We start from the raw sequence: 24,928 nt of genomic DNA, 5'->3' as shown, positions 1-24,928 counted from the left end.
AGATGAAAATATTGTTAAAAAGAAAAAAATAATTCCTATATAATTGCTTGGTACATTTTAATATACTGTATTTTTTTTTTTTGTTACCAAACTTAGTTTTCTAATTTCTATATTGTTCCCAAAACACAGAATTTGGGAAATACCACATCACTTAATTAGCCCAGGTGTCCAATTAAAAACAGAAGCTGGTTGGAACAAAAACCTGCAGCCACAGGGGGTCCCCAGGACCGAGTTTGGGCTAAACGGACCGATTACAATATGCAAGCTTTCCAGGCAGCTCTGGCAGGATGCAAGAAGACATTTGTGAAAGATGTGCGCCCTCTTATGGCACGACTGCATCAAGACACTTCAATTAGAGAAACTCGGTCAATGTGCAATGTAAGATTCAAAGATGTGAAAATTCAGTCAATAATGTTTATCATCCAAACGCTTTAGAAAGCAATTATTAATAATACCTTGTGGAATTTACTTGCGCCATCACTCTAGATAGATAGATACTTTATTAATCCCAAGGGGAAATTCTATGTAATTCTATCTAAATGAAACTCTATGGCAGGGGTGGGCAAAGTTTTTCCAGGAGGGCCGCAGTGGCTGCAGGTTTTTGTTCCAACCCAATTGCTTAATAAGAAGCCCTTATTGCTCGAGTAACACTTCCGTTTCATTTTTATTGGGTCACTCGTTAGGATTTTGAACCTTTACGGCTAATTTAATCTTAAACAGTTGTATTCTCGGTTTTTAATTGCTCCTTATCTCTACATATAAAAGGCAAAGCCCTCACTGACTCATCACTAATTCTCCCACTTTCCATATACAATGGGGAAGCTGAAATTCCTTGTAGTTTACTTACAAAAGTTAGGTATGTTTCATGTCCTATTGCAACACCTAAGGGGGGGAAAACGGGTGTACCCCCTAAACTGTATATATAGATGGGGAAACCCCTCCTCACTATTTCTGCGACTTACAATATACGTAGGAAGCCATGCTCATCCTTTACACTGTACTTAAAAATGTTAAGTATGTTTCATTTCGCACCATGCCCCATAACGAACTTTTGAAAATAACGTCTTCTTTTTGGCGGTTCTCACCATTATGGCGTAAGGAATTTTCGGAACTGACCTCTCCTTCTTCCGGTTTCATTCCTTATTTCTGTTAACAGAATGTATTTCAAGGCAGAGACGCACAAGTGCTGCCCCCGGTCCCCCTTTCTTTTTCCACACGGCCGCTGTCTGTACACCTACCACGTGGTTGGCTCCCTGCCTCTATACATTCACGACATCCCACACTCATGTGCCTCCTCACTTGCTTCCTTACTTTCCTCAGCTGTTCGTCGTGCTCACTGCTCCCTTCTTCTTCCTCCAATGCTTCAAGCCTGTTATTGTTTGCCTTGCTTCGCGTCTTCCTGACTTTTCATTTAGTTTCTTCACACTCTTAATCCTCTGGGCATGCCTCCATATACTCTACGTTTGAAGGTTGGCACACCAATTATGTTACTACGAAACTTACAACCACCAAAATTTTGTAACAGCACCAGGCTTCAGATCACATCTCTGCACAAGAAGCTCATTGAGGCAACTGTCTTCACTGGGACTGGCTCAGGGGAGACTGGATTTATTCCTCACATCCCTCTGACATCCCGTTTCAATTCAAACGCCTCCAATTTCCAGGAAAGGTGTGCTTTGCTATGACAATAAATAAGTCACAGGGCCAGACTCTAAAAAAGGTCGCCATTGACTTGACAGAAGATGGCTTCTCGTCATGCAGGGCCGGATTAAGGTGGGAGCTATTGATGCTGCAGCATTAGGTCCATTCCTGAAAAAGGCCCAGATGATAACAGACGAGTGAGTGTCGAATGCACATGCACCAATGATGGCGAGAAAAAATTGGCCTTTTTTGCGCTGCAGCATCAGGCCCAGTTTCGTCTTAATCCGGCCCTTCTCACATGGCTAACTACGTTGCATGCTCAAAAGTGAGCTCAGCAGACAGCTTGGTCATTTTACAGCCCGAGGGCAGAACTGACAACGTCATTTACAAAAAGATCCTTACATCCTAAAAATGTGCATTTCTCCTACACAGCTTTTACAATCATAAATTAAACTCTTTACAATCATCAAATTCACTCTCTTTACTAAAATAAGCCTATGACAATTACATCGACAATCATGTTACGTTATTTTTTAAAATGTTTCCTTTGCTTTTTCATAACTTCTTTAACACACTACTTCTATTTTGCTAGTTAGCTACAAGATGCAAATGACAAAAGAGACCAGCAGTCCTCAATTTAGCTTATTTCCATTTACACCCTTGTGTATTTATCATGCACTATTTGGTTTAATTAAATTAATAATTAAGCAACTGAGCTGGAACAAAAACCTGCAGCCACTGTGGCCCACCAGGACTGACTTTGCCCACCCCTGCTCTATGGCAGTGGTCTCCATCTCCAGTCCTGGAGGGCCACAGTGGCTGCAGGTTTTCATTCTAACCCTTTTCTTAATTGGTGACCTGTTTTTGCTAATTCACTTCTTTTCCTTTCATTTTAATTGACTTGTTTTTTTAAGATTTGTTCCTCTGAATTGTTTCATTTCTTTCCTTAAATGGCACCCAAACAGAAATTAAAACGTGAAATGAGTGAGCCAACAGAAGACCAACTAAGTCAGGTCCTCAAACTCCAACCAGTTGCTTCATTAGGCGCCAAGTCTTGTTGTTAATTAAACTCGTCCTTTAATCCCATGGCTTGTTGCTGCTCTGATTGTGCAATAACAGACATTTTTGACATTGTTGATTTTCTCTTTTCTAAGAGTGCTGGTCAAATGTTTAGGGGACCTGAGCAAATCAACATTCCTGAGACCTCCATCTTTCTTTATTTTCAGATATTATATGATGGTCACAGTTTGCTGGTCATGCTTTGATTCATTTTATATCTCATTATTACTTGGCTGCTAATTAAGGAGAAAGAAACAATCAAGGGGGCCAAGTCTTCAAGAGCAAGTCAACTAAAATGAATTCAAAAGAAGTGAATTAGCAGCAAAAACAGGTCACTAATTAAGAAAGGGTTAGAATGAAAACCTGCAGCTACTGTGGCCCTCCAGGACTGGAGTTGGAGACCCCTGCCCTATGGTGTAAATTACTGAGGACAAACAAAACTAGTGTAGGTGTAAGAACCTTTAGCTATAGGGTGCTCAACTCCAAATCAAACGAATTCAAACTCTAGGAGGACAGTTTTCTGATCATGGCTGGCTGGAGTTTGGACTTAAAACTACCGAGTCGGGTTATGTGTATTGTATATTTCATGTGGTTTTATTTTCATTAGTATACTATATTTGCAATTATTGTTTAGCATACTGGGCTCATAAGTAAACTGCAAATAAGAATTATTAAAAAAAAAAAATTGGGTTAAAATCACAGAATATTAAACTGCTCAAAAAAAATGTAAGTAACACTTTAAAAACACATCAGATCTCAATGGGAAAACAAATCCTGCTGGCTATCTCTACTGATATGGTGATGTGTTAGGAACGAAAGGATGGCACAACCTGAAGATGATCAACCAACAGAGGGCTGAATTCAAAGGCACCCTGAAAATCAAAGGGAAAAAATGATACAGCGGCAGGCAGGCGAGTCCATTTGGCCGAAACTTCATTGCAGCAACTCCAAATTGTACTCGGTAGTTTGTATGGCCCCCACGTGCTCGTATGCATATCTGGCATGCTCCTTCTGAGACGTCGGTTGGTGTCCTCGGGGATCTCCTCCCAGATCTGGACCAGGGCATCACTGAGATCCTGGACAGTCTGAGGCATGAGATGAACTGACACAATGTCCCACCCAGAGGTGTTCTATTGGACTGAGGTCAGGCGAGTGAACTTGGGGGTGGGGGTTTTGGGAGCAGTCAATGGTATCAATTCCTTCATCCTCTCGCCACATGAGGCCGGCATTGTCGTTCACCAGGAGGAACCAAGGAGCCACTGCGCCAGCAAAGGGTCTGACAATGGGTCCAAGGATTTCATCCCAATACCTAATGGCAGTCAAGGTGCCGTTGTCTAGCCTGTAGAGGTCTGTAAGTCCCTCCATGGATATGCCTCCCCAGACCATCACTGACCCTCCACCAAAACCGGTTATGCTGAACGATGTTACAGGCAGCACAACGTTCTCCACGGCTTCTCCAGACCCTTTCACGTCTGTCACATGTGCTCAGGGTGAACCTGCTCTCATCTGTGAAAAGCACAGGGTGCCAGTGGTGGACCTGCCAATTCTGGTATTTTATGGCAAATGCCAATCGAGCTCCATGGTGCTCACTGACTTGATGCTATACTCTCATTAAAAAGTGGTACCGGGATCCTGAGCTGTTTCGTCAGATGGCGGATACGGCAACGCGCTGTACCAGTGCATGCTCATTAACATGACTTGACTTGTGGAGATCCGTTTTCATGTTGATATCAAAGAGTCTTTTTTCTGTTGGTCAATGTCAAAAAAGCCAAATTAAATCCACTTTTATTCAAGTGTTGTGCAACAATAAAATGTCAAAACTTTCAACGAGGAGAATACTTTTTATAGACACCATATTTGTTAACATAGGCCTTAAATACTGTATACTTGTCTCTTAATTTCTGAAAATCAGAATCACTAGCCCTCATTATTGTTGATTGACTGCTGTGTAGAAACCTGGATGTGCTCGGACTCAAACCAAAGAGACTAAGCATCCTCAATGAGAAAGTCAAAAAGAAAGTTAAACTAAACAATGATCCCAATAAAACAGGAGGTCTGTTTAAACTTTTCTTTGATTTTTTGTTTGTTTGACTGAAACAGAACCTACAGCTAATAAAACATTCAAATGTAACTCACAAACGTGCTGGTTTGGTACTTAATACTGACCCACACAGTCGCTTAGTCTAATTCTGTGTCAAGGTTATTAGTCTAAGATGGTGCAGACCGTTGAATAAAGTAGCAATCAAAAAATCTATGGATAAAAGTAACTCTTACATCTATGTATGTCTACTGAAATACCAGGAACACACAAGGTCTTTCAAGATTTGAGTTGTAAAGGACCTCAAAAGGGATCGAGGATATGCCAAAGCAACAGGACATTTCATTATACACTTTTTTTAAATTCTATGGTATGCGCTCAAATTGCATTTTTTCCAGCATTATACTGTAAAACAAATAATACGCTTACTTCACAAAGGGGCTTCAAGGATGTTCATTAGCTAAAACAGCCTCTTCGTTCTTTTCAATCTGAATGGTGATGTACTTTCAATCACACAAAAGATCTTTAGAATGTGGAGTATTTGTCTTTGTACAAAATCAAAAATAAACCAAGATCTATACATAACTCAGAAAGTTGCACGCAGCCTATAAAACAAAACTCTGAAAGAAGCTTATCCACTTCCGTGTGACAAGTGGGTGGCTATTGGTCCTGAGCCAGTTCAAGGTGTATTCTTCAGCAGAGAGTGCATAAGCTGTTGTCCTTGCACAGTATTCTCAGTAGTCACTACCATGGTCTGTCAACCAATTTCGACCCACTGAATGACCTGGGGGTTGCATTTATTTTTCTCCTAACCCTCCTGTTCCAGAATACGCCGTCTTGTCTCTTCGATTATCTCCTCCATTATTTCTGGCTTCAGAATGTCCTTGATCTGTGGGAACAGACAAGCGCAAAATTAAAAGTGAAAATGCCATAAAGGTATGCATGCATGAACAGGATTCTCATGCCTAGTTAAACTGCTTTGGTTTGACTCCTGGAATGGTGAAAATGGTCATCTGATAATAAACCTTCAATGATTTTACACAGATGTGGACTATGGCTGCTCTTTGGTGGATCTAGATCTTCGCCACTGAAGGCTGTGTTGTATTTACATTTACTTAGTCAAGAATTTAAAGTGGATATTCAAATAAATTCTCAATGGAATAAGGGTTTCGATCCAGTTCCTGAATTGAACCAATTTTCTTTCTCAGTGTAACAAGAACATCCACAGTTTTACTAACGTTTGCTTTCAGTAAAAATATAACCATCATTACATCCAAAAGGCAACCAAAAATGGGGAGTAAAAACCAAAAGTAGCAGAATATAAAAGACATAATACATTTATCTAAGAGATAATGCAATTAAACACCTTTATTATAAATGTATACTTGCACTACACATCTCTCTATATAAAATCTAACATCTGTCTGCTTTTCACAAGAGAACTACTTAACATATTTACATCGGATTTTTTTCTACAATTTTCTTGAACATTCTGTTTGATTTTGTGACTTCTCTCATTTTGCTATGTATCATAGTTCACTTGTGGTACTGATTTACAGTATTTGTGCAAATCTGAAAGACACGTAGTGGGCTGAGGGGAGGGAGGGGCCCTCCTCACTCACGCGCCAGCCTCAGTGCGTATCTTACATCCTCTTAGCTAGCGAACGAGAGAACCTCTTAACGGGATTTTTTTTTTTTTAATAATTTGCTTGAACATTAAAAGAGCGGTTGATTTTGCAACTTCTCTCATCACACTAAGATTCATAGTTCACTTGCAGGAGCGACACATTCGTGCTAATCCGAGACAGAGGCTGCGGGAAGAGGGACTCGTAGCGTCAGGAGTGGGGAGCCGAGCAGGACCCTGTTCACTGTCCTGTTTCACTACTACATGGGCAGAGCTACGGGGGACAGCTAGTTTTATACAAATATGAATATTAAACAAATTTAACAAACATGTCTATTCCAATATGTGTAAAGAGCATCTTTAAAAAAAACAGTTCTATGATATGTAAAATGAGATTGCTAGTTTACAGAAAGTTCCACTTCAGTCAAATTAACAGCAACCTTCAAACCTTCAGAATGCAGCATTTATTAAAAAAGGAATTCAAACTGTTTGATACTTTTTTTTTGGTTAGAGTGGTCTTTACATGTAAAGTTCCCGGAATTGAACCACTAAGACTTACTGGAACTGACAAGATAACAATTTCTATCAACAACTCCATGCAGAGCTCAACAAGCCAATAACCCTCAAAAACATTTTCTAGCTCATCCTGAGGAATTCCTGCATGTACCCTAGGCCCCTCTAAGTGATATAATTCCCACAGTGGTACCAACATTTAAAACATGTGATTCAACAATACTCATCGTAACAAAGGGGCAACATGTCCACACCACTTCTATTTCCTCTTAATCAGAAGGGGTCTTATGTAGTCAATCTTGACTCATAACAGAAAAGTACCTCCACTCCCATTTTAGGTGACCAAGTCTTGAACCTTTCTAAATCTTAACTGAATTTATAGACTGCAGGATCAGAATTCAGAAGTGACATGTTGAAACAAACTGGATATGAAAGCTCAAGATAAAAAGACAAGTAATACCTGATGATGGAATGCAGATTCATAAGAGTACAGAATGCTGGTATCATACAGCAGCATCTTGTGCATAGACAATGCAAGAATGCAGTTCCGTAACCTTGAGATTACTTCCCTGTCCGAGAGGGGAACTGGCTGTAAAATATAAAAGGGCAATCAAAACTGCAAATTAAATATGGTACTGATTTCCATTTTACTACTGTTTAATATACCACTTAGTCACAAGTTCACCAGGAGTTGGATCCCCTAATGCATCATGAGATGATAAAACTATACAATTAACCAAATCAAAATAAGAAAGGCTAACAGCATCTTGATATTAAAAATCAGCTCAATTAGAATGAGCTGATGCACTACAGAAAATTAAATGGAACAAAGAAAGAAATCCACAAAATAAAGATTTTACCCCTCTCTGCAGGGAACCTCAGAAAATGCTTTGCCTGCTATCAAATCACTATGCATTATGATGAACAGACTTGTTCAAGACAAGCGTGACACTTAGAGGGTTGAGGGTGTACACACATACATGAATAGGTTACAAAATACACATACATACACACTTTTCTTTTATAGAATGTGTTTGTTTGTTAAGAATACAAATTCCAAACAAATACATGTATGTTTCTTTTGGCTGTGCGATTTGAATAAATATGTATAGACTGTATTTTCTCATGACTTCAGATAAACATTCACATGGCATCACAACAGGGGTGCAAAATTAAATTACAATAAAGAAGTGTAAAAAAATACTGTCAGAGTATAGCGCAAAAATTTTCAGAACACAACAGAAAAACATGTTACCTCAGTATTAGTCACAAAGCCCCCGGCCTCCTCGTTTTGCTCTGTTGGAGTTGGGTATATCCACACATAACCATTATTTCCTAGAATGATAGATGCACCACAAGTGAGGTTGTGGAAATGAGTCTTACGTCGCTTTATCAATGAAGGAGACACTTGTACCAGCACACCTTGACCCAGCTATGGAGAAAGTAAAGAAAGCAGGAAATAGTTTAAAACAAGGTCAAGATAGAGGGGGAACAAAATCATTGGGTTGCATAACTATTTTACCCAAGGTTCCCATATCAGCAATTTTATTTTGTTCACCTACTTAAAAATGTCACTTGGCTGAAATCTAACTAGAAGTCGTGTACTCACCTTGCCATACTTAAGACTACGGGTGTGAAGAGACAAAGCACCATCTGCAAACACTGATTGTACCTCAGCCTATAAAGCCCTGTTAAGGATGATAGGTACTACATTCTCAAAGCATCTTACTTTACTGCTTAATGTATTTCAATAGAATGCAACATTAAATAATTTTACATTATTTGTATTAAATATAAACATTTAGCTGGCACACATCTTTCAAGTCATTCAACAGCAGTATTGGTCACAAAAATTCCATTTGTCCATGTCCTTTTAAAACAAACATGGTCCCCAAATCACACCAGGTTTAATAATAATAATTCTTTGCATTTATATAGCGCTTTTCTCATTACTCAAAGCGCTCAGCAATTGCAGGTTAAGAACCTTGCTGAAGGGCCCAACAGAGCAGAGTACCTTTTGGCGTTTATGGGATTCGAACCGGCAACCTTCCGATTGCCAGGGCATATCCCGAGCCACCACTCCGAACACATGTTTACAGTTGCATTCTTAATGATTTTTTCCCACAGTTACATAGGGTGTCAGTAGTGGAATTTGAGGTTGGAGACTCCAGAAAACAAGACCATTGTTAATAAAAAAAAAACAAAAAAAAAAAACACTAACTAGCCCAACACCTTCCAAGGCCACAAAGGATACACTGATGAGGTCTCCCTCTTGTAAATATTCCCTCATTGCCAATTCATCTTCAGAAGATCTTCGTCTCTGAAAAGAGACAAAAATAAATAAAAAAAATAAAATAAAATCAGACAAAACTTCTTTCAAAACATAAACGGCAAATATTATACGAGTACTAGCACACCCATTCTGGATGGAATACCACTTCATTACAAGATGTAATTTTGCACATAACCATACATGCTCACATAAAAAAAAAAAATGAGAAGCCCCAAGAACACAGGATGAATATACAACAAAAGTCATACATATAACAACATTATTTGCTATGCCCAAGTTCATTAGTACTAATAAATCTATTTTCTAATCCAGCTTAAACCACACCTAGGGTCATGAGATACAAGAGTTTATCTCAACAGCTAGGGTAGGGACACAAGACAGGATTAAAAGAGATAGGCAGTTTGTCGAAAAGGACTAACACAATTTGAAGGCAATGGACTATCAAGCATGCAGGCTTTTGGTTTGTAAGAAGAAAGCACTTGGAGAGAAGGAGAAGGGGAAAAAAAAAGTGTGTGTGTGTATTATATATATGAGACACTTTCGTGTCCCGCAAGACGATTTTTCGTGCCAAGAGACGTAACCACGCTTGGGGCCGGAAGACCCGCGAGACAAGAGCTTATGCAAAGAGATTTGGAAAAGTCCTGCACACATAACCACGTACACGGTTCAATCATTTCTCATTTGTGTGAATGCTATTGTCAGACACAGTTTGTGTAGAGAGAAAGAAACGATATTCACTCACGGGCAGTTATACGTTGCTCAGTCACGATGTAATTCCAAACACGGAATCAAAATTCAATGCGATATTGATGAAAAGGTAAAAGCGAAGAGAGATTGAATATATGGATATAGAGGATATGACAGAAGTGTGCCACGCAAGATGCAGATCACGCAGCACGGCAGCAGCTGATCGACCAAAGCGGAGGGGGAAAAAAAAAAAAAAAAAACTATTTGTTTCCCATTGTATCGCCGTTTCAGAGGGGTTTCGGAGGAGCAAGCGTGTCTCCTTGGGGTGCATTCAGCCCCCCTCTTCACAATGCAAGCAGCAGAGATGCAAAGTGGCTGGCGCATAGCACAGGTGGGATGGGAATTCGGGGGGTTGGCAAGTGAAGCCCCCTAAGATGAAAAACTGAGACCATAACAGGATTCTAACTTATGATCCAAGGGCTATGAAGCAACACCATTGATAAATATGCTGCTGTGACGGTTTAAATCCAATACATATTTTTCAATTACAAGTTAATTGCTTAATTTTATTGGTCTTAGTATTCTATATTTTTGAATTTTGCATCTAATAATTCTAATATTCTCCTTCCAAATCATAATCTGGAGAATCAGTTCTATTAAAAGATTAGTTATTTAGCCCATTACAATAAGGGGCGCTAGAACAGTAGTGCATAAACATTAGTAGGAACAGTCTATATTAAATGGCAAGGGACTTTGACCTCATTCTTTTTGTTGGTCGTATTTTTCTTTCTTTCAGCCTTTCTTTTGTTGATGTTTACTTGCTGAGCTGACCGTTCTTCGTGGGCTGCTGCCGTGTATTGTGTGTCTTTAATTTTCTGTGACAGTAATACTGTCTTGTACTGTCTATATTCAATAAGGGCGCGCACAAAAAGGCGAGCTTCAAAAGGGCGACCTCAATTGAGCGCGGCGAATAAAGGCGTTCGTAGATAATTTAGTTCAAATAGCTCTGGACTATGTGAAGAGCAACAAAGGTGCAGATCTTTATTTACGCGCGCCTTTATTCGCTGTGCCCAATTGAGGCTCGCCTTTTTGTGCGCGCCCTTATTGAAGGATACCATCTTGTACGTCCACTGGCTTGTACGTCCGTAATATACCTTTAATTTTCTCTGGCGGTAATACAGGCGTGTGCGTCGGTAATATGCCTTTAATCTCCTCTGACAGTAATACTGGCTTGTATGTGGCTGTAATATGCATCACTGTATTGTGTACCTTTAATTTCCTCTCGCAGTAATACTGGTTTGTATATCCGTAAAACGCCTCTAACTTTCTCTGACAGTAATATCGCACATCGCTCCGTGCCCCGCGCATGCGCACTTCACCAGAAGACACCCACACACGGACACCTGGACGCACACAGGGATTTTATATATATAGATAAGTTCAATGTTTTTCAAGTGAAAGTTATTTATTCACAATCACTGCATACATTAATTTTTTAAATTTTAAAAAATACCATGCCGGTTCTTGTGGCTTAAAATGGTGTCTACAGGGCTGTTGGGCACCTATCCAAATGTTAAAACAAAAGACTTAAAATTTACCAAAAATTTCCTCTTTCAAAACAGGAATGTTCTCAAGTATTAATCCAATTTTCTATATTGCACACACACTATAAAACAGCATATTAATATCTTTTTTCGAGAACCATTTGGTTTTTGAAAGATTCTGCAGTATATGAGGAGAATTCAAAAAAATCCTGAGCCACAAAAAATAATTTGAGAACACCAGAAAGTTCATTTATTCACGACTTTTTAATCTAGTCACCACTAAGATTAATGCATTTTTATATGCTTAATCCACCGGTCAAAGCATGAGACAAAATCCTCCTCAATCAATTTGTCCAACTCCCTTTTTACAGCTTAAATCAGGGGTCCTCAATCACAGTCCTGGAGGGCCGCAGTGGCTGCAGGTTTTTGCTCCAACCCAATTGCTTAATAAGAAGCACTTATTGCTCAAGTAACACTTCTGTTTCACTTTAGTTGTCTCGCTCGAGACAACTTATTGAACCCTTATTGCTTATTTTAGTCTTAAACAGCCATATTCTTGGTTTTTAATTGCTCCTAATTAGCAATAACATGCAAATGTCAAAAGAGACCAGCATTTCTCCATTTAGCTTGGAAGGAAATCGAAGAGGAAAAAGTGAAGGATTGTGAATTACTCATCCATTTTAGCCTTCAAATCATTTGGATGATATCCTTAGAAAAGGAAAGAAAATTCAGGATATAAGAATTACCCGACATATCAGTGTTAAAGCACTAACAAGCCATGAAATTAAATTATTGGCAAGAATTGCTTTCTAATTTAGCAACCAGGTTAGAAGAAAAACCTGCAGCCACTGCATCCCTCCAGGACTGTGACTGAGGACCCCTGGCTTAAATGAACGTATTGTGAATTTCAAAATCTTTCCATGCGCAGAAATGATTTCATTTTTGAAAACAACCAACAATCACAGGGTGCCAAATCGGGGAATAGGGAGGGGGCTCCACCAACTTAACATAAGACTGCTGATTCATGGCCATGGTCACCTTAGCAGTGCGAGGTAGCATGTTGCTATGGTGGAGGAAGGATGTGGGAATGGGCAAACGGGAGCAACCTCTCTTTATTGCTGAGAAAACATCAGGCAATCAGCCGTCACTGTGGCCCTTTCCTCCAGCAGCACTGAAGTGACAAGTCATTTCCGAGAGGAAAAAAAAAAATCCTAACATTGTTTCGCCAGCTGAATTACAGCATCTGGCCTTGGATGTATTCAGTAAATTTTCAGGCTTTTGTTTGTATATTTAGACCAATGTCAAATAGACAAAAATTTTAAACTGCAAGAACAGACACAATATTTTTAAGATACATAAAAAAAAAACTTCATTAAATAATTTCCCATAGAAAGTTAATGCATACCAAGTGAAAAAGATCCTTTTGATTTGAATTTGTCCTTTATTTTAGTAAAACAATACATAAACTTTTAGATAAAAAAAGAACTTTGGGTTTAAGAGCTTTTTCCTGTAACCCACATAGACATTATTCTGGAAGGACTGATGCACAACATGCAAAGTTTCATTTGCTTGCACTTGGACCCCACCCCAATAGTATGGCAAGAAAACAGATAATCATTTTCAAAGGTTGGGGTTTGACTTTGTGATATCTGTCACAAACTCGAGCTGCATCACATCAAAGTTTCGCAGAGTTGGGCGTTAATGTGAATACTAGGAAAAGACGATTTGGGGCTGCTGAATTTACCTTATGTTACCACCTTATAATACAACATTCTATCATTCTTGGAAACATGATTTTAAGTTACAATTTTCTGTTTGACAAAACACAGTGCTAAAGATTGAGACAGAATGACAAAATAACTTTTTATTTTTGAAGATCAGATCAAATGAGATACCTGTGGAAGCATAGAGGTGTTTAGGAGAGATGGCAGTGGAGTTTTTAACCAGATTGTTTAGAGAGTGAGAGGATTCCTAAGGAGTGGAGAAGTGTATTGGTACCGACTTTTAAGAATAAGGGGGATACATAGAGCTGAAGTAACTTCCTACAACATAAAGTTATGGGGAAGAGTAGTTGAAGCTTGGTTGAGAAGGGAGGTGATGATTAGTGAGCAGCAGTATGGTTTTATGTCGGGAAAGAGCACCACAGATGTGATGTTTGCTCCGAGGATGTTAATGAAGAAGTACAGAGAAGGATAGAAGGAGTTGCATTGTGTCTTTGTGGACTTAAAGAAAGCATATGACAGAGTGCCAGAGGGGAGTTGTGGTATTGTATGAGGAAGTAGGGAGTGGTAGATGAGTATGCAAGTATGTAAGAAGAGAATGGTACATAAGTATGTAAGAAGTATGTGAGAGTGGTACAGGATATGTACGAGGGGAACTGTAATATTGGTAAGGTCTGCAGTAGGAGTGATGGATGCATTTAAGGTAGAGGTGGGATTATGTCAGGGATCGGCTCTGAGCCCTTTCTTATTTGCAATGGTGATGGACAGGCTGACAGACGAGAATAGACAGGAGTCCCTGTGGACTACGATGTTTCTGGATGACATTGTGAAATGTGGCAGGAGTAGGGCAATGACACCCTGGAGAGATGGAGATATGCTCTATAGAGGAGAAGAATGAAGGTCAGTAGAAACAAGAAAGAATACATATGTGTGACTGAGAGGGAGGTCAGTGGAATGGTGAAGATGTAGGGAGTAGAGTTGGCGAAGGTGGGCGAGTTTAAATATTTGGGATATGCAGGAGAGATGCTGGGTATATTGGGAAAAGGATGTTAAGGATGGAGCTGCCATTTAAGAGGACAAGAGGAAGGCTTAAGAGGAGGTTTATGGATGTGGTGAGAGAGGACATGCAGGTGGTGGGTTTAACGGAGCAAGAAGCAGAGGACAGGAAGATATGGAAAAAGGTGATCTGCTGTGGCAACCCCTAAAGGGAGCAGCCCAAAGAAGAAGATGATTTAGGAAGATCAGAAAGATAAATGGTCCCATATCCACGCTGGCCAAGAATTGTTGAGAATCACTTACGCAAAAGGCCTCAGGTGATGTGATGTAAAGGGATCATTTTAACTGTTGACTCCTGAACTGGTCAACAATGAGAAACTACAAGAGCGTTCAGACTGAGGAAGCAACAGCCTAAATCAAATTTGAAATAACAAAGTACTATATCTGTTCTTACAGACCAAAGAAGTAAAGCTGTACTCACTAGCTCTCCACCTGGAAGATTAACAGATGATAGCAGTAGCACTGAGTCCAAGCGAGAATTTGTCTCCACTTTCCATCTTTTTTGCTGAACCTGGAAGGATATTAAGTTTCACAAAGCAGAAGGACTTTAAAACTCCCAACAATATGATTTCTACCATTTTCATTAATGATGAAAATAGATGAAAACATAGAAGCTACACTAACTCCTACCTTAAACTTTCACATTTTAGAAGTTGCAGTGTTTAAATTGTTTTTAAACTAAAATCAGGTATAATAAATACCTCAACATTTTAACCCTTGACATTTTGTAAATAAACATTTCAAGTTCACCGACGTGTACATAGTACAATATACTTAACTAGACATTAAGCCCGTTACAATAACGGGCGCTAGAATAGTAGTGCATAAACATTAGTAGGAACAGTCTATATTAAATGGCAAAGGACTGTCTATTTTCTGTTACAGTAATACTGGCTTGCATGTGGCTGTAATATGCGTCACTGTATTGTGTGCCTTTAATTTTCTCTCACAGTAATACGTCTCTCCAGCATGTATTTTAATCTGTGCTGGCGTGCAGCTGATTATTGTATGTATGGCGTCTCCCCAGCAATGGATTTTATGTGCGTGAAAATAAATCTACTTTTAAAAGTCATCCTATTATAATATCATGAAAATTCTTATATTTAGGAAAACACTTGACACTTTACCGGGCCAAGTTTGTTAATCGCAAATCTGACATCCTCAGAGTGAACACTTGTACTTGCCTCTTTGGGGAAGCTGGTCTCCGCGTCTCAGTACCCGATTGGATTTTTCGTGCATTATGTTTTAGGTCTTAACTCATTTACCGAAATCAGATTGGATCAGCTGCGCGATATTTTATAGGTCCCGCCCTCTCTGTCTTGTGCGACGCATCAGGCGGCCTTTGAAGCGTTGCACCGTGCCTCGCGCATGCACACTTCACCAGAAGACACACACACACAGACAAATGGACGCACACAGGGATTTTATTAAAGAGGATACTTGCAAGTTTCTTCAGAATTACAGTAATACCAACAAAATTCAAACACACACAAAGTAAAACAGCATGTATAGAATATTTATACATGATAATGTGAAATATGTACATGTGAGAAAATACATCTGTTACAATGATTGACTGTTCATTAACCTTATGTAGTCAGAAACTACTTCTGAAACTTTTGCTGCAAGTTCAAATGGATCAGTACGGTTTGCCAGAAGGGATGAATCAGAAAAGTGACTCTGTAGAATGGCTGAGGTCTTTAATAATTTTTGTTGCCATTCTAAGTCTGTGCCAGTAATATTCTTTGTTGCCTTCAACACATTCTGCAAAGTTTTACAATCTTTAGTTAAGCAGGTGAAGTTCAGGATGTTGTGCAGCAAGTAATTATGGAATACACTGTGCATTTTTAGAAGTTATTGAGAACAGATGGTGTTGAAACAGACTAGCACAGGCACCCTTAGCCCCAATGAAGGCACTCGGAGACTCAGGACAGACAGCAGAATCAGGCTTTATTGTACATCGCACATACAGACTCAATTCAGATAACTTGAGCCCTGAGCCATAGACATCTCTTTCTTGTATTACAATTCTCATCAAGCAAGCCATTATTCATCCTCATCTGACTCCTATTATTTCACTGCTCCAATCTTGCCTCTAATTAATTCTACCAATATTACTTAACTGAGGGGGTGTCAAACCCCCTCTCTGTCCATCACTTCTGTTTGACAAGGCCTATCCTTACTTTTGAATGAATTATTAAACAGGTGAAACTCATGTGCAACCTCAAATCAGATTTTCCTAATAGCTGCTATACCCAATCCACCAGGAATAACCCACAAGGGCAGTCTATGTGGTTTCCCAGGAACAACCACCTACCTCTGTTATTCTGCCAACCACCACATCCCCAACTTCTCCATTGAACCTTCAGAAACAAAGAAAGTTTTTTTTTAATGTATACTTTAAAATTTCCTCAGAAAGCAAAATAAATAAATAAATAAATAAAAATACTCTAATGTGAAATGCATATATAAACTTTAAGTGCCTTTTCCCCAATCTGAATTTTCTCACTTCAGCCAAAACCTACCCTCACAGACTTGTAAGAATAATTTGAATCATCCCCATGGCTTCTGCTAATGTACACAAACAGAAATGCATTTGCAGCAGGATTCATTACCTCAGAATGCTGGTAGTAGGATCAGACACAACGCATAAATCCCTAATTCACACAATATGCCTATGGATAAATCAGCTCTTTAGGGACCTTGAATGTACCCAGGACAGGCAATCCAGGGCTTCTCTTATTTTGTCTCAGGTCATATTCATATACCTTACTCAAAACAGTAGAAACCAACAAGAAAAACAAAACTGCACTGGCCTGCAATTACACCCACGAGATGCTACATGCTCTATCTTTACCACTGAATCAAGGCACAAATTTAAAATTAGCTATTTTCTGTATCAGAGATCCTGTGCTCTAGAAATTTCCAAACAAATGTACTGTACTGATAAAGTGATATACTTTGGTACTGTGTAAAATAAAGTCTGTGCATTTAATGAAATATGGATTATGCTTATTGGTAAAATAAAATGAAGCACGGTTCTTGGCTACTTAGATAACTAAAGATTTCAACCAAACCTAGTTTTCAGAGGTCTGACGCAAATCAATTTGTTCACACGCTCCACCACTCCAGCAACAGATGCCACAAGCTTTTCATCGTCCATATATGTTCCATGACCCCTAGAATAAAACAGGAGAACACCAGTATTAACATTAAATTAATTTTTGGAATTGCTACCATTAGACTATTCTTGTACAGAATGGACATGAAATATGTCACAGCATTCAGTGCAAAGTAGGAAAAAAAAAATTGCTGCAGCAGTGAAAAGAAGCTTTAAGAACCTCTTTGCAACAATAAATGGGCAATACAGCTTATGACTGTGTATGAACACATGCTGTAAATGTGGAAACCAACAGCAGAATTGGAAAACAGCAGGGAAACCTGACAGCAGCAGTCCAACAGCATCAACAATTGTAGGAAGGAATCAAGAGGGGGTGGCAGGCACTGTTAGAGTACTGGGGAATTCTCTGGGTGTACCCCAAGGTTAAAAAAAAATTGGAATCCAGGGATGACACCTACATGATTTGGCACCCAAGGCAAAAAGCTGGTGGCATTATGTTGTTTGTTAGAAAGTGGGAAAATGAAAGACTGCAATACTATGGAGAGAGCAGTGAAATTCCTCCCAAGCTGACAGAGAGCAGCAAACTACTCCAATCTGGGATGGACAGTACTCTTCTGTTTAGCATCCCAGAGCTGTTGGGCATAATGGTATGTTATGGCAGTAAAGAATTGTGAATGTGAAGGCACCAGGTGCCACTCTGAGCCTTGAACTGGGAGGCAAGTGAACAAAAGGTCTCAGAAATGGAGGAAGATACAGAAAAAACGTAAGAAGGGGAAGACCTCAGTGATGTTTTGAGAGTTGGGTAAGTGGGTGGTAATAATAAGTGCTTAGTTTTCTACACATGCACACCTCTTATATATTGGAACATTTATTTTTGTGTATTGCACTTGGATTCTGTGGTCATGTATACTGTATCTTCATTCTGTATTATAAAGTTGTAATTTTTTTGCCACCAAGTTATCAAAGACATAGGTGAATGGGCTCATTTTAACCACTCTGTCATACTCCCGTCAACAATTTTTCTGTTTACCATAAAAAAGAGGGAATGAATACATTTATCTTGTATTTAATGTAGCATAACAAAATTGTCAAATCCAAATAATCAATTTTGGGGTGTTGTGTGCAGGGCTGTGTATAGAGCCTATCCCAGAAACACCCAGTCCAACTCAGAAACCAAACTCCTATAGGGCACTAGTCTATCACAGGCCCACAGAAACATGCACCCATACTCTCACTGGGCAAATGTGCAATAGAAAAAAAAAATAACCCATCTAAATTTTAAATTTAAGAGTACATAGGCAAAGTCACACACACTTGGAATCTTGTTTATAAGAAAATACTCTTTCACAAGTCTCAGAAGTCAGGGAATAAGCAAAACAATGTTCAGACCTTCTAAAAGAAAGACCACAAATGTCACAAAACAAAAAGAAAGACACGGAAAATTAAAACACTGCTGTCTTTGGGTTAGGAGTGGGCAGTAAGACCAAAAACCCTTACTATGATATAATATCACAATTTTGATAGATACTTGTATAACGTGTATACTTTTAAGACTGAAACGTACTGTATATTTAACACAAATAAACATACCATTGATTAATTGTACAAAAGGGGGTGTCCTTATCAGTTGAATCACTTGTTAACGCTCTGATACTGAAATAGATTTGATAGCAGGTATTCACTTCTCTCAAACCAATAAAATGTTCAGTTTTCTTTGCCAATTTTCTCAGTGATGCTGCCAACAAGCAAACACAGCACACAATGCAGATTCTTCCTCTCCAACCTTTCTTTTTGCATCAACTCACCAGTTAGGTTGAGCAGCACAGCAAAAGGGGTCAATTCACAATACATACAGTTCACATGCAAATCCATACAATAAAAAGTTACCTTTAAAACACTGGCAGAAAATTACCATTTCCCATTTTCCTTTTCTAGGTTTTATGCTGTATGCTTAAAATACGTTCACAAGCATTCCACTAATTTTTATCATGTTGGGTAAAGCTTTTTTAATGAAATCCATACCAAATAAAAGAATTTCAATGGGTATAAAGGATCACCCTGTATATCATTCACTCCTACTTTGGGTTAATATGATTACATTAAATAAAAAGGGGGAATCAAATTGAAAACCTTAATGACATTGAAATATATTTTACGTATTACAATGAAGCATTTATTATGTAAATTTTATATTCTGTAGCTTGACACTCAGAAAGCTTAAATGGAATATTACTCAAAAACTCATTTTCACACACACCAGCAATCTCTAAAAAAAACGATTGATTTTCCTTTTCTGAGAAACTCATACAGATGTATTGTAGACCAGGAGAGATTGGTACTTCCGTTCTTTTTTCTTCCTTGATAATTAGATATTAATGCTGAATAGTGCAGAATTATTTAGTTGCCAGATTGTCTCCTCTATTTTTTTAAGCATGCTGTTAACTGACAGTTGATTAAAAACTGCTTAAGAGGAAAAGAAACAATTAGGGATTCAAAATCTTAATAATGAATAGAACCAAAATAAATTACCGTTAAACAAACTTAAAGAAACTAAACTTAATGAAAACCTGCAGCCATTTCGGCTTCCCAGGAGCCAAGTCTGACACTCCTAGTCTCATTTGGTAAAACATCAAGGGACCAGCAGGTGGCGCTTCTTCCTCATTTGTAATGTATTAATTATGTCAAAGACTTCCGTAAAAGAACATACAACATAGGTATTCTGTGTTCAATAATTAAAACCTTGTTCTAAATTTGTCTCTGGTATGGGGGTGGGGTGGTATTTCCCTATTCGTCACATGTGCACTTCTTTAGAGTTGAGCAGATGAACGACTTTCCATCTTCTTTCAACATTCTAGAGAAAAATCAAGTGTTGGAGATATGAGGTGGCTTTATATCTTTTGCGCAGGACTTTAAGATTGTCTGGGGCATTTTTTTGTTAAGCAAATACAACAATATACTTGCATGGGAAAAGTTAACCAATAGAGGAGTTCTCACGCTTTATAATATATGGGGAAAAATTAGCTCAATGGGCGGCACGGTGACGCAGTGGGTAGCGCTGCTGCCTCGCAGTAAGGCGACCTGGGTTCGCTTCCCGGGTCCTCCCTGCGTGGAGTTGGCATGTTCTCCCCATGTCTGCGTGGGATTCCTCCCACAGTCCAAAGACATGCAGGTTAGGTGCATTGGCGTCCCTAAATTGTCCCTAGTGTGTGCTTGGAGTGTGTGTGCCCTGTGGTGGGCTGGCGCTCTGCCCGGGGTTTGTTTCCTACCTTGCACCCTGTGTTGGCTGGGACTGGCTCCAGCAGACCCCCCGTGACCCTGTAGTTAGGATATAGCGGGTTGGATAATGGATGGATGGAATTAGCTAAATGTTATTTACTTGATGAAAAGCTCAAAAGAAATATAGGGACACAATGTTTCAATTGTTTCATTTTTCAGTGTGGAAAACGGTTAGAAAGGTTGATTCTTCCATCTGTTTCAGGATGGAAATAAGTGTCACTTATGTTTTCGGTGCACTTGCACAAAACAGGAAAGTGCTTGTCCATCTGTATGTCTTCATGAAATCACTCGGACCCCTGTAGACATTTTATTTATGTTTGGTATACAAATTTGTTTTTTTTTTTTTTTTTAAACTTTATCAGGAAATTTACATTTCTGTTGTGATATCTTAAACAAGGCATGATGAATTTCAGAAGGTTTCGTTCCCTCTGTCTAAAGAAATCTAACTATGGTGCGTTGCACAACAATATTGCAATCCTGCAGTGGAGTGTCCATGTTCATTTAACCTTGGCTTCAACTAGTCTAATCGCAGAGCTCTGTGCATGTTCAAACTACCCATAAGCCACTACAAACAGTTCCTATCTGTCGTGGTTACTGCCAAATGTTCATATTGCCCTTACTTTTTGGTTTATCCTTGTATTAAAGCGTCAGATATAAAGCAGTAACATTCACACTGGTACATCTCCGGGCATGCCAGAATGTTTGATTGTCATCTGATTTGATTTCTCTGGGCAGAATTTGGCGAAGGAGATGCACTTGTGTATTGATTGTATTAAACCTGCTATTTGTAGGATAGTCTCAGAGCAAAAGGTTGCCCTTCTGTTTTCTGGAAGACAAATCTAGATTTCATTCCAAAAAGCAGGATTAACAAACTATCTGCATTTTTGGCCTCAGTGATCATGTAATTCTGTTTTAATCTGCTCCAGAAACACAGATTGGGCTACATCCAAATTTTCTGGAATAGAATTTGCCTGATTTCCCTGAATCCTGACTTACTTTAAGTGGATTTCACACTAATCACACTTTCTGGAACAGACCCCAGGTGTTGAGGAAGTTAGTGGAACTAACAGAGCATAGGAGAGCTCAACTAAACAAACAGTCCTACATTCAAAAAAAAAGCACATCCACTTAGTACCAGCCACAGAAAATGAGCAGCCTCTCTCAGGACAGGAAAGGAAATCAGTACAGGCCGCAGGGAACACCTGTGCTAAAGAGCAGACCTAGGCAAGCAATTAAGCTTCTCTGCTGTGATCATCACCAACTTAAAGAGACCTAGACATCATTGTGTGGTCAGTAACTGAGAATGTTGGCTTGCTGGTCAGTCTAACAGTTACTGGAGAGGAGGGCACCTAGGAAGCCTACAGAAAGATGAAAGTATGGTTAGCCGAGATTGGGGTAAAGTGTAGAGGACAGGCTTAGAGAGAAACAACCGTGGAAGTTGGCTGCTGTGGCTACTTTGGCTTTTCAACAAAATGCTTTCTGAAGGACAGCAGGATGACCTTATCCCAGCTAAAAAAAAAAAAAGGCAAAGAAAGATCTTGCAGCGAAAGATGAGAAAGTAAATTTCTGATGACTGTGGCTATGAAGGAAAGATAAGGGATAGGGGATCAAGGATACCAACTGGAGAGCCAAGGAAGTTCTTTAGGATACCAAACCAGCTGCAGGGAGTAGCACTAAAAAGTCTCTGATCACTACCCTACCAACTTATGATGTTCTGAGATTAAAAGAGCGAAACATCTGTCAAGGGTGACTCTCAGCTGACGACCAGCAGACAGGGGTGCAACAGGCAGTAATGCTTTGCAGGTTCCAACAACTATCTGTTTAATTAATCTAGATACTGTACATTAAAAAAAAAAAAAAAAAAAAAAAAGTATCTTCTTGCAAAAATTTATATCTAAACTAAACAATAGTTTTAAAACATTGTTTTTATGTAGATTAATAATTGCACGAGAATATGAAAAGTATAGAATTGGATATGCCAGAATCAGTTAAAATGCTATCATGAAAGTAGCTACATTGGGAGAAGATTAAGTGAAAGGTTATGGTGGAAGATGATGAAAGAAAGACTTGGTAGAGAAGAATATTAAGGAAGACTGAGAATGTTCGTCATGTGGTGGGTGCAGCAACATGCTGTAGAATCAGAACTTACTCCCAACCTCCTCCTCCTGAGTAGGGTTGCCACCCTTTCCTTGTTTTACAGAATCATTCTACATTTTACACAGACATGTTGTATTCCTCCTGTATTTTATATGACTCAGAGTATGAAAGTAATCTAAAATCAACAACAATTTTTTTCCTTAATAAATCATGTAAACATGTGTTGGATTAGTAAAGAAGCAATATGAGCTCTCTCTCCCTGAACTTCAGATGCCCATTGAATAAGCCAGGTATAGTTACAGCTAGTGTTGCTTCTGCTTCAAACGTGACTCTGAGGCCTCCCTGCAAAACAGAGATGTTTACAGTATTATCGCCTCAAATGTGAATGCAATTATACATAGCTTGACTCTGCAACAGTAGATGACTACAAGAGACACTGTAAAGTGTACCATGGAGAAAATTTCTGTTGCACAGGGCAATGTACGTGATGCCGAGCAGCATGCTGCTGGAGAGGGGCAGGCTGTTAACATGAGAGGAAGCACCCAGAAAATTGCACAAATCCGCATGTTTCATGCATCACTCTATCATTACCATGCAGACATCGTAATGATGCATCACTCATATCTTGAACAAGATCATTTGACTATGATGTTTTGATTAATACATAAAATTCATTTCACGTAGAACTACATAAACCCTAATTCATGGCTTGCAAAGGGGCCATGTAATAAGCATAGCTAAAAGGAGATACAGTATATTCATTTCTAGTAATAAAATAGTATTCTGCTATTTATGGTTATCTTTATTATTGGTGACAGCAGCTGAGATGGCACGTAGTTACCACACAGTGAAGCACAATCTAAGCTATAGTAGTCTAGATTGTGCTCTGAAATTAAGCCTCAAAACTTTCACTGACTAAAAGATTCTGAATGCCAGAACCAGATTAAATTATAAACTGAAAAAAAATAAAATAAACACAGATGTTGCTGAGACGGTGTGGTCAATGAAAACAGTCAATGCATTTTAAACATTGTTTGCTTGCAGTTGTGATACTGTTGCACCAATACTTTTGTTGCAATGAAACATGTCAATGACTGCAGTTAATACATTTTGCATTTAATACATTTTGCATTATCCATACTTTTGGAAAACACAACGGGGGTTTGGGAGGATTGATCAAATTAACACCCCCAAACCTCCATTTCACGCACCACCCTCCACAAATCCAAACCAGTAGTGTCCCCCATATCCCCGCTCCCCCACCTGTCGTTTAGAGCATTCCTCATTTTTGTTTGGAAAAGTGGCAACCCTAAGACTGGCTTTAATAAAGATATGGCCAAAACGAAATGGGAAAGAGATAGATACCTCGCAGCAAAGACCGCGAATAAGGTAAAGGGCAGTTGTAAAGTAGGGTAAAAAAAAACAAGTTACACGAAATGTTTCAGCTTGGCTTTAAAACAAAGTTAGAATTCTTTGATTAATCGGGAAATCGCCTTCACTCAGACAGCCCCGGTACATTTACAGATTATCCAAGTGCCTAGTCTCATAAATTCGCCGAAGCTTCCGATCGTCATTCATACTATCGTACCTTAAGCATCTCTCACGGTTTCAGCTGCAAAACATAACTCGTAGAAAGGAAACACGTGATGCACATTAACCTCCCAAAGAAAGAAAGAGGCTATGTACCTCATGAAGCCAGAGTCCGTAGTAATAACATCACCCGGAGCCACGAGATGCTTGCCTTGCTCCTTCGGTAAATCGGTGGAACGCTTCCGAGGAGCGGGAAGACGCAGATCAGCCGCCATGCTTAGCTTGAGAATTTCGGCGCGATTGATGACGTAGGGCGGCGCCTGGTGATGACACGTGGTCGGCGCGCTCGTCACTTTCTGCGATTGTCTTTCTCGCCTTATGTGCCCGTGGGGCATTGAAGATAATCTTTGAGCTCATCTCGCTCTGACGTTTAGTGCATTTTAATTTAAACTAAATGTTTCATCAGCACGTAAGAGGACATTGGACCAGTTGCTTTGCTTTGCTAATACCAGTCGTGGTAATATTATACGGTTTCAGCTCCTGATTTAGATTAATGTATGTTTCATTTACCTCCTTGTCATCCAAATTGTAAGTTCCCATTTCTTTCTTGATATTCCCATTATATTATAACCGAACTCGTTCACTTTTTTCTCATTTTATATATTTCCTCGATTTTATTAATATAATTTAAATCAAAACAACTTGTTTAATTGAATTCACATTTACAG

General features: G+C 39.1%; 1 protein-coding gene across 1 annotated transcript; it reads right to left on the bottom strand.

Annotated features, from left to right (window-relative positions):
* Positions 1-5,262: 5,262 nt before the first annotated feature.
* exosc2 (exosome component 2) lies at positions 5,263-24,524 on the bottom strand. Its single transcript, XM_028808546.2, has 9 exons — positions 24,357-24,524; positions 17,254-17,355; positions 16,494-16,539; positions 14,598-14,687; positions 9,130-9,195; positions 8,485-8,553; positions 8,131-8,307; positions 7,336-7,464; positions 5,263-5,627 (listed from the first exon to the last, which is right to left on the bottom strand). The coding sequence occupies exons 1-9, from the start codon at positions 24,473-24,475 to the stop codon at positions 5,547-5,549; spliced, it is 879 nt and encodes a 292-aa protein (XP_028664379.1). The 5' UTR covers positions 24,476-24,524; the 3' UTR covers positions 5,263-5,546.
* Between the last annotated feature and the right edge of the window lie 404 nt (positions 24,525-24,928).

The sequence above is a fragment of the Erpetoichthys calabaricus genome, chromosome 9, assembly GCF_900747795.2.
Source record: "Erpetoichthys calabaricus chromosome 9, fErpCal1.3, whole genome shotgun sequence".
Taxonomy (NCBI): Eukaryota; Metazoa; Chordata; class Cladistia; order Polypteriformes; family Polypteridae; genus Erpetoichthys; species Erpetoichthys calabaricus.
The sequence above is the reverse complement of the archived record's forward strand: the minus strand, read 5'-3'. Positions and strand labels throughout refer to the sequence as shown.

Excerpts from the sequence above, each read along its gene's own strand:
- exosc2 (XM_028808546.2), bottom strand. The coding sequence starts at position 24,475 with ATGGCGGCTGATCTGCGTCTTCCCGCTCCTCGGAAGCGTTCCACCGAT. Across the intron at positions 16,540-17,253 it reads GTCAGACCTCTGAAAACTAG|GTTCAATGGAGAAGTTGGGG; the intron begins GTTTGGTTGAAA and ends TTGTTTCTGAAG. Across the intron at positions 8,308-8,484 it reads GTAGTCTTAAGTATGGCAAG|CTGGGTCAAGGTGTGCTGGT; the intron begins GTGAGTACACGA and ends CTTTCTCCATAG.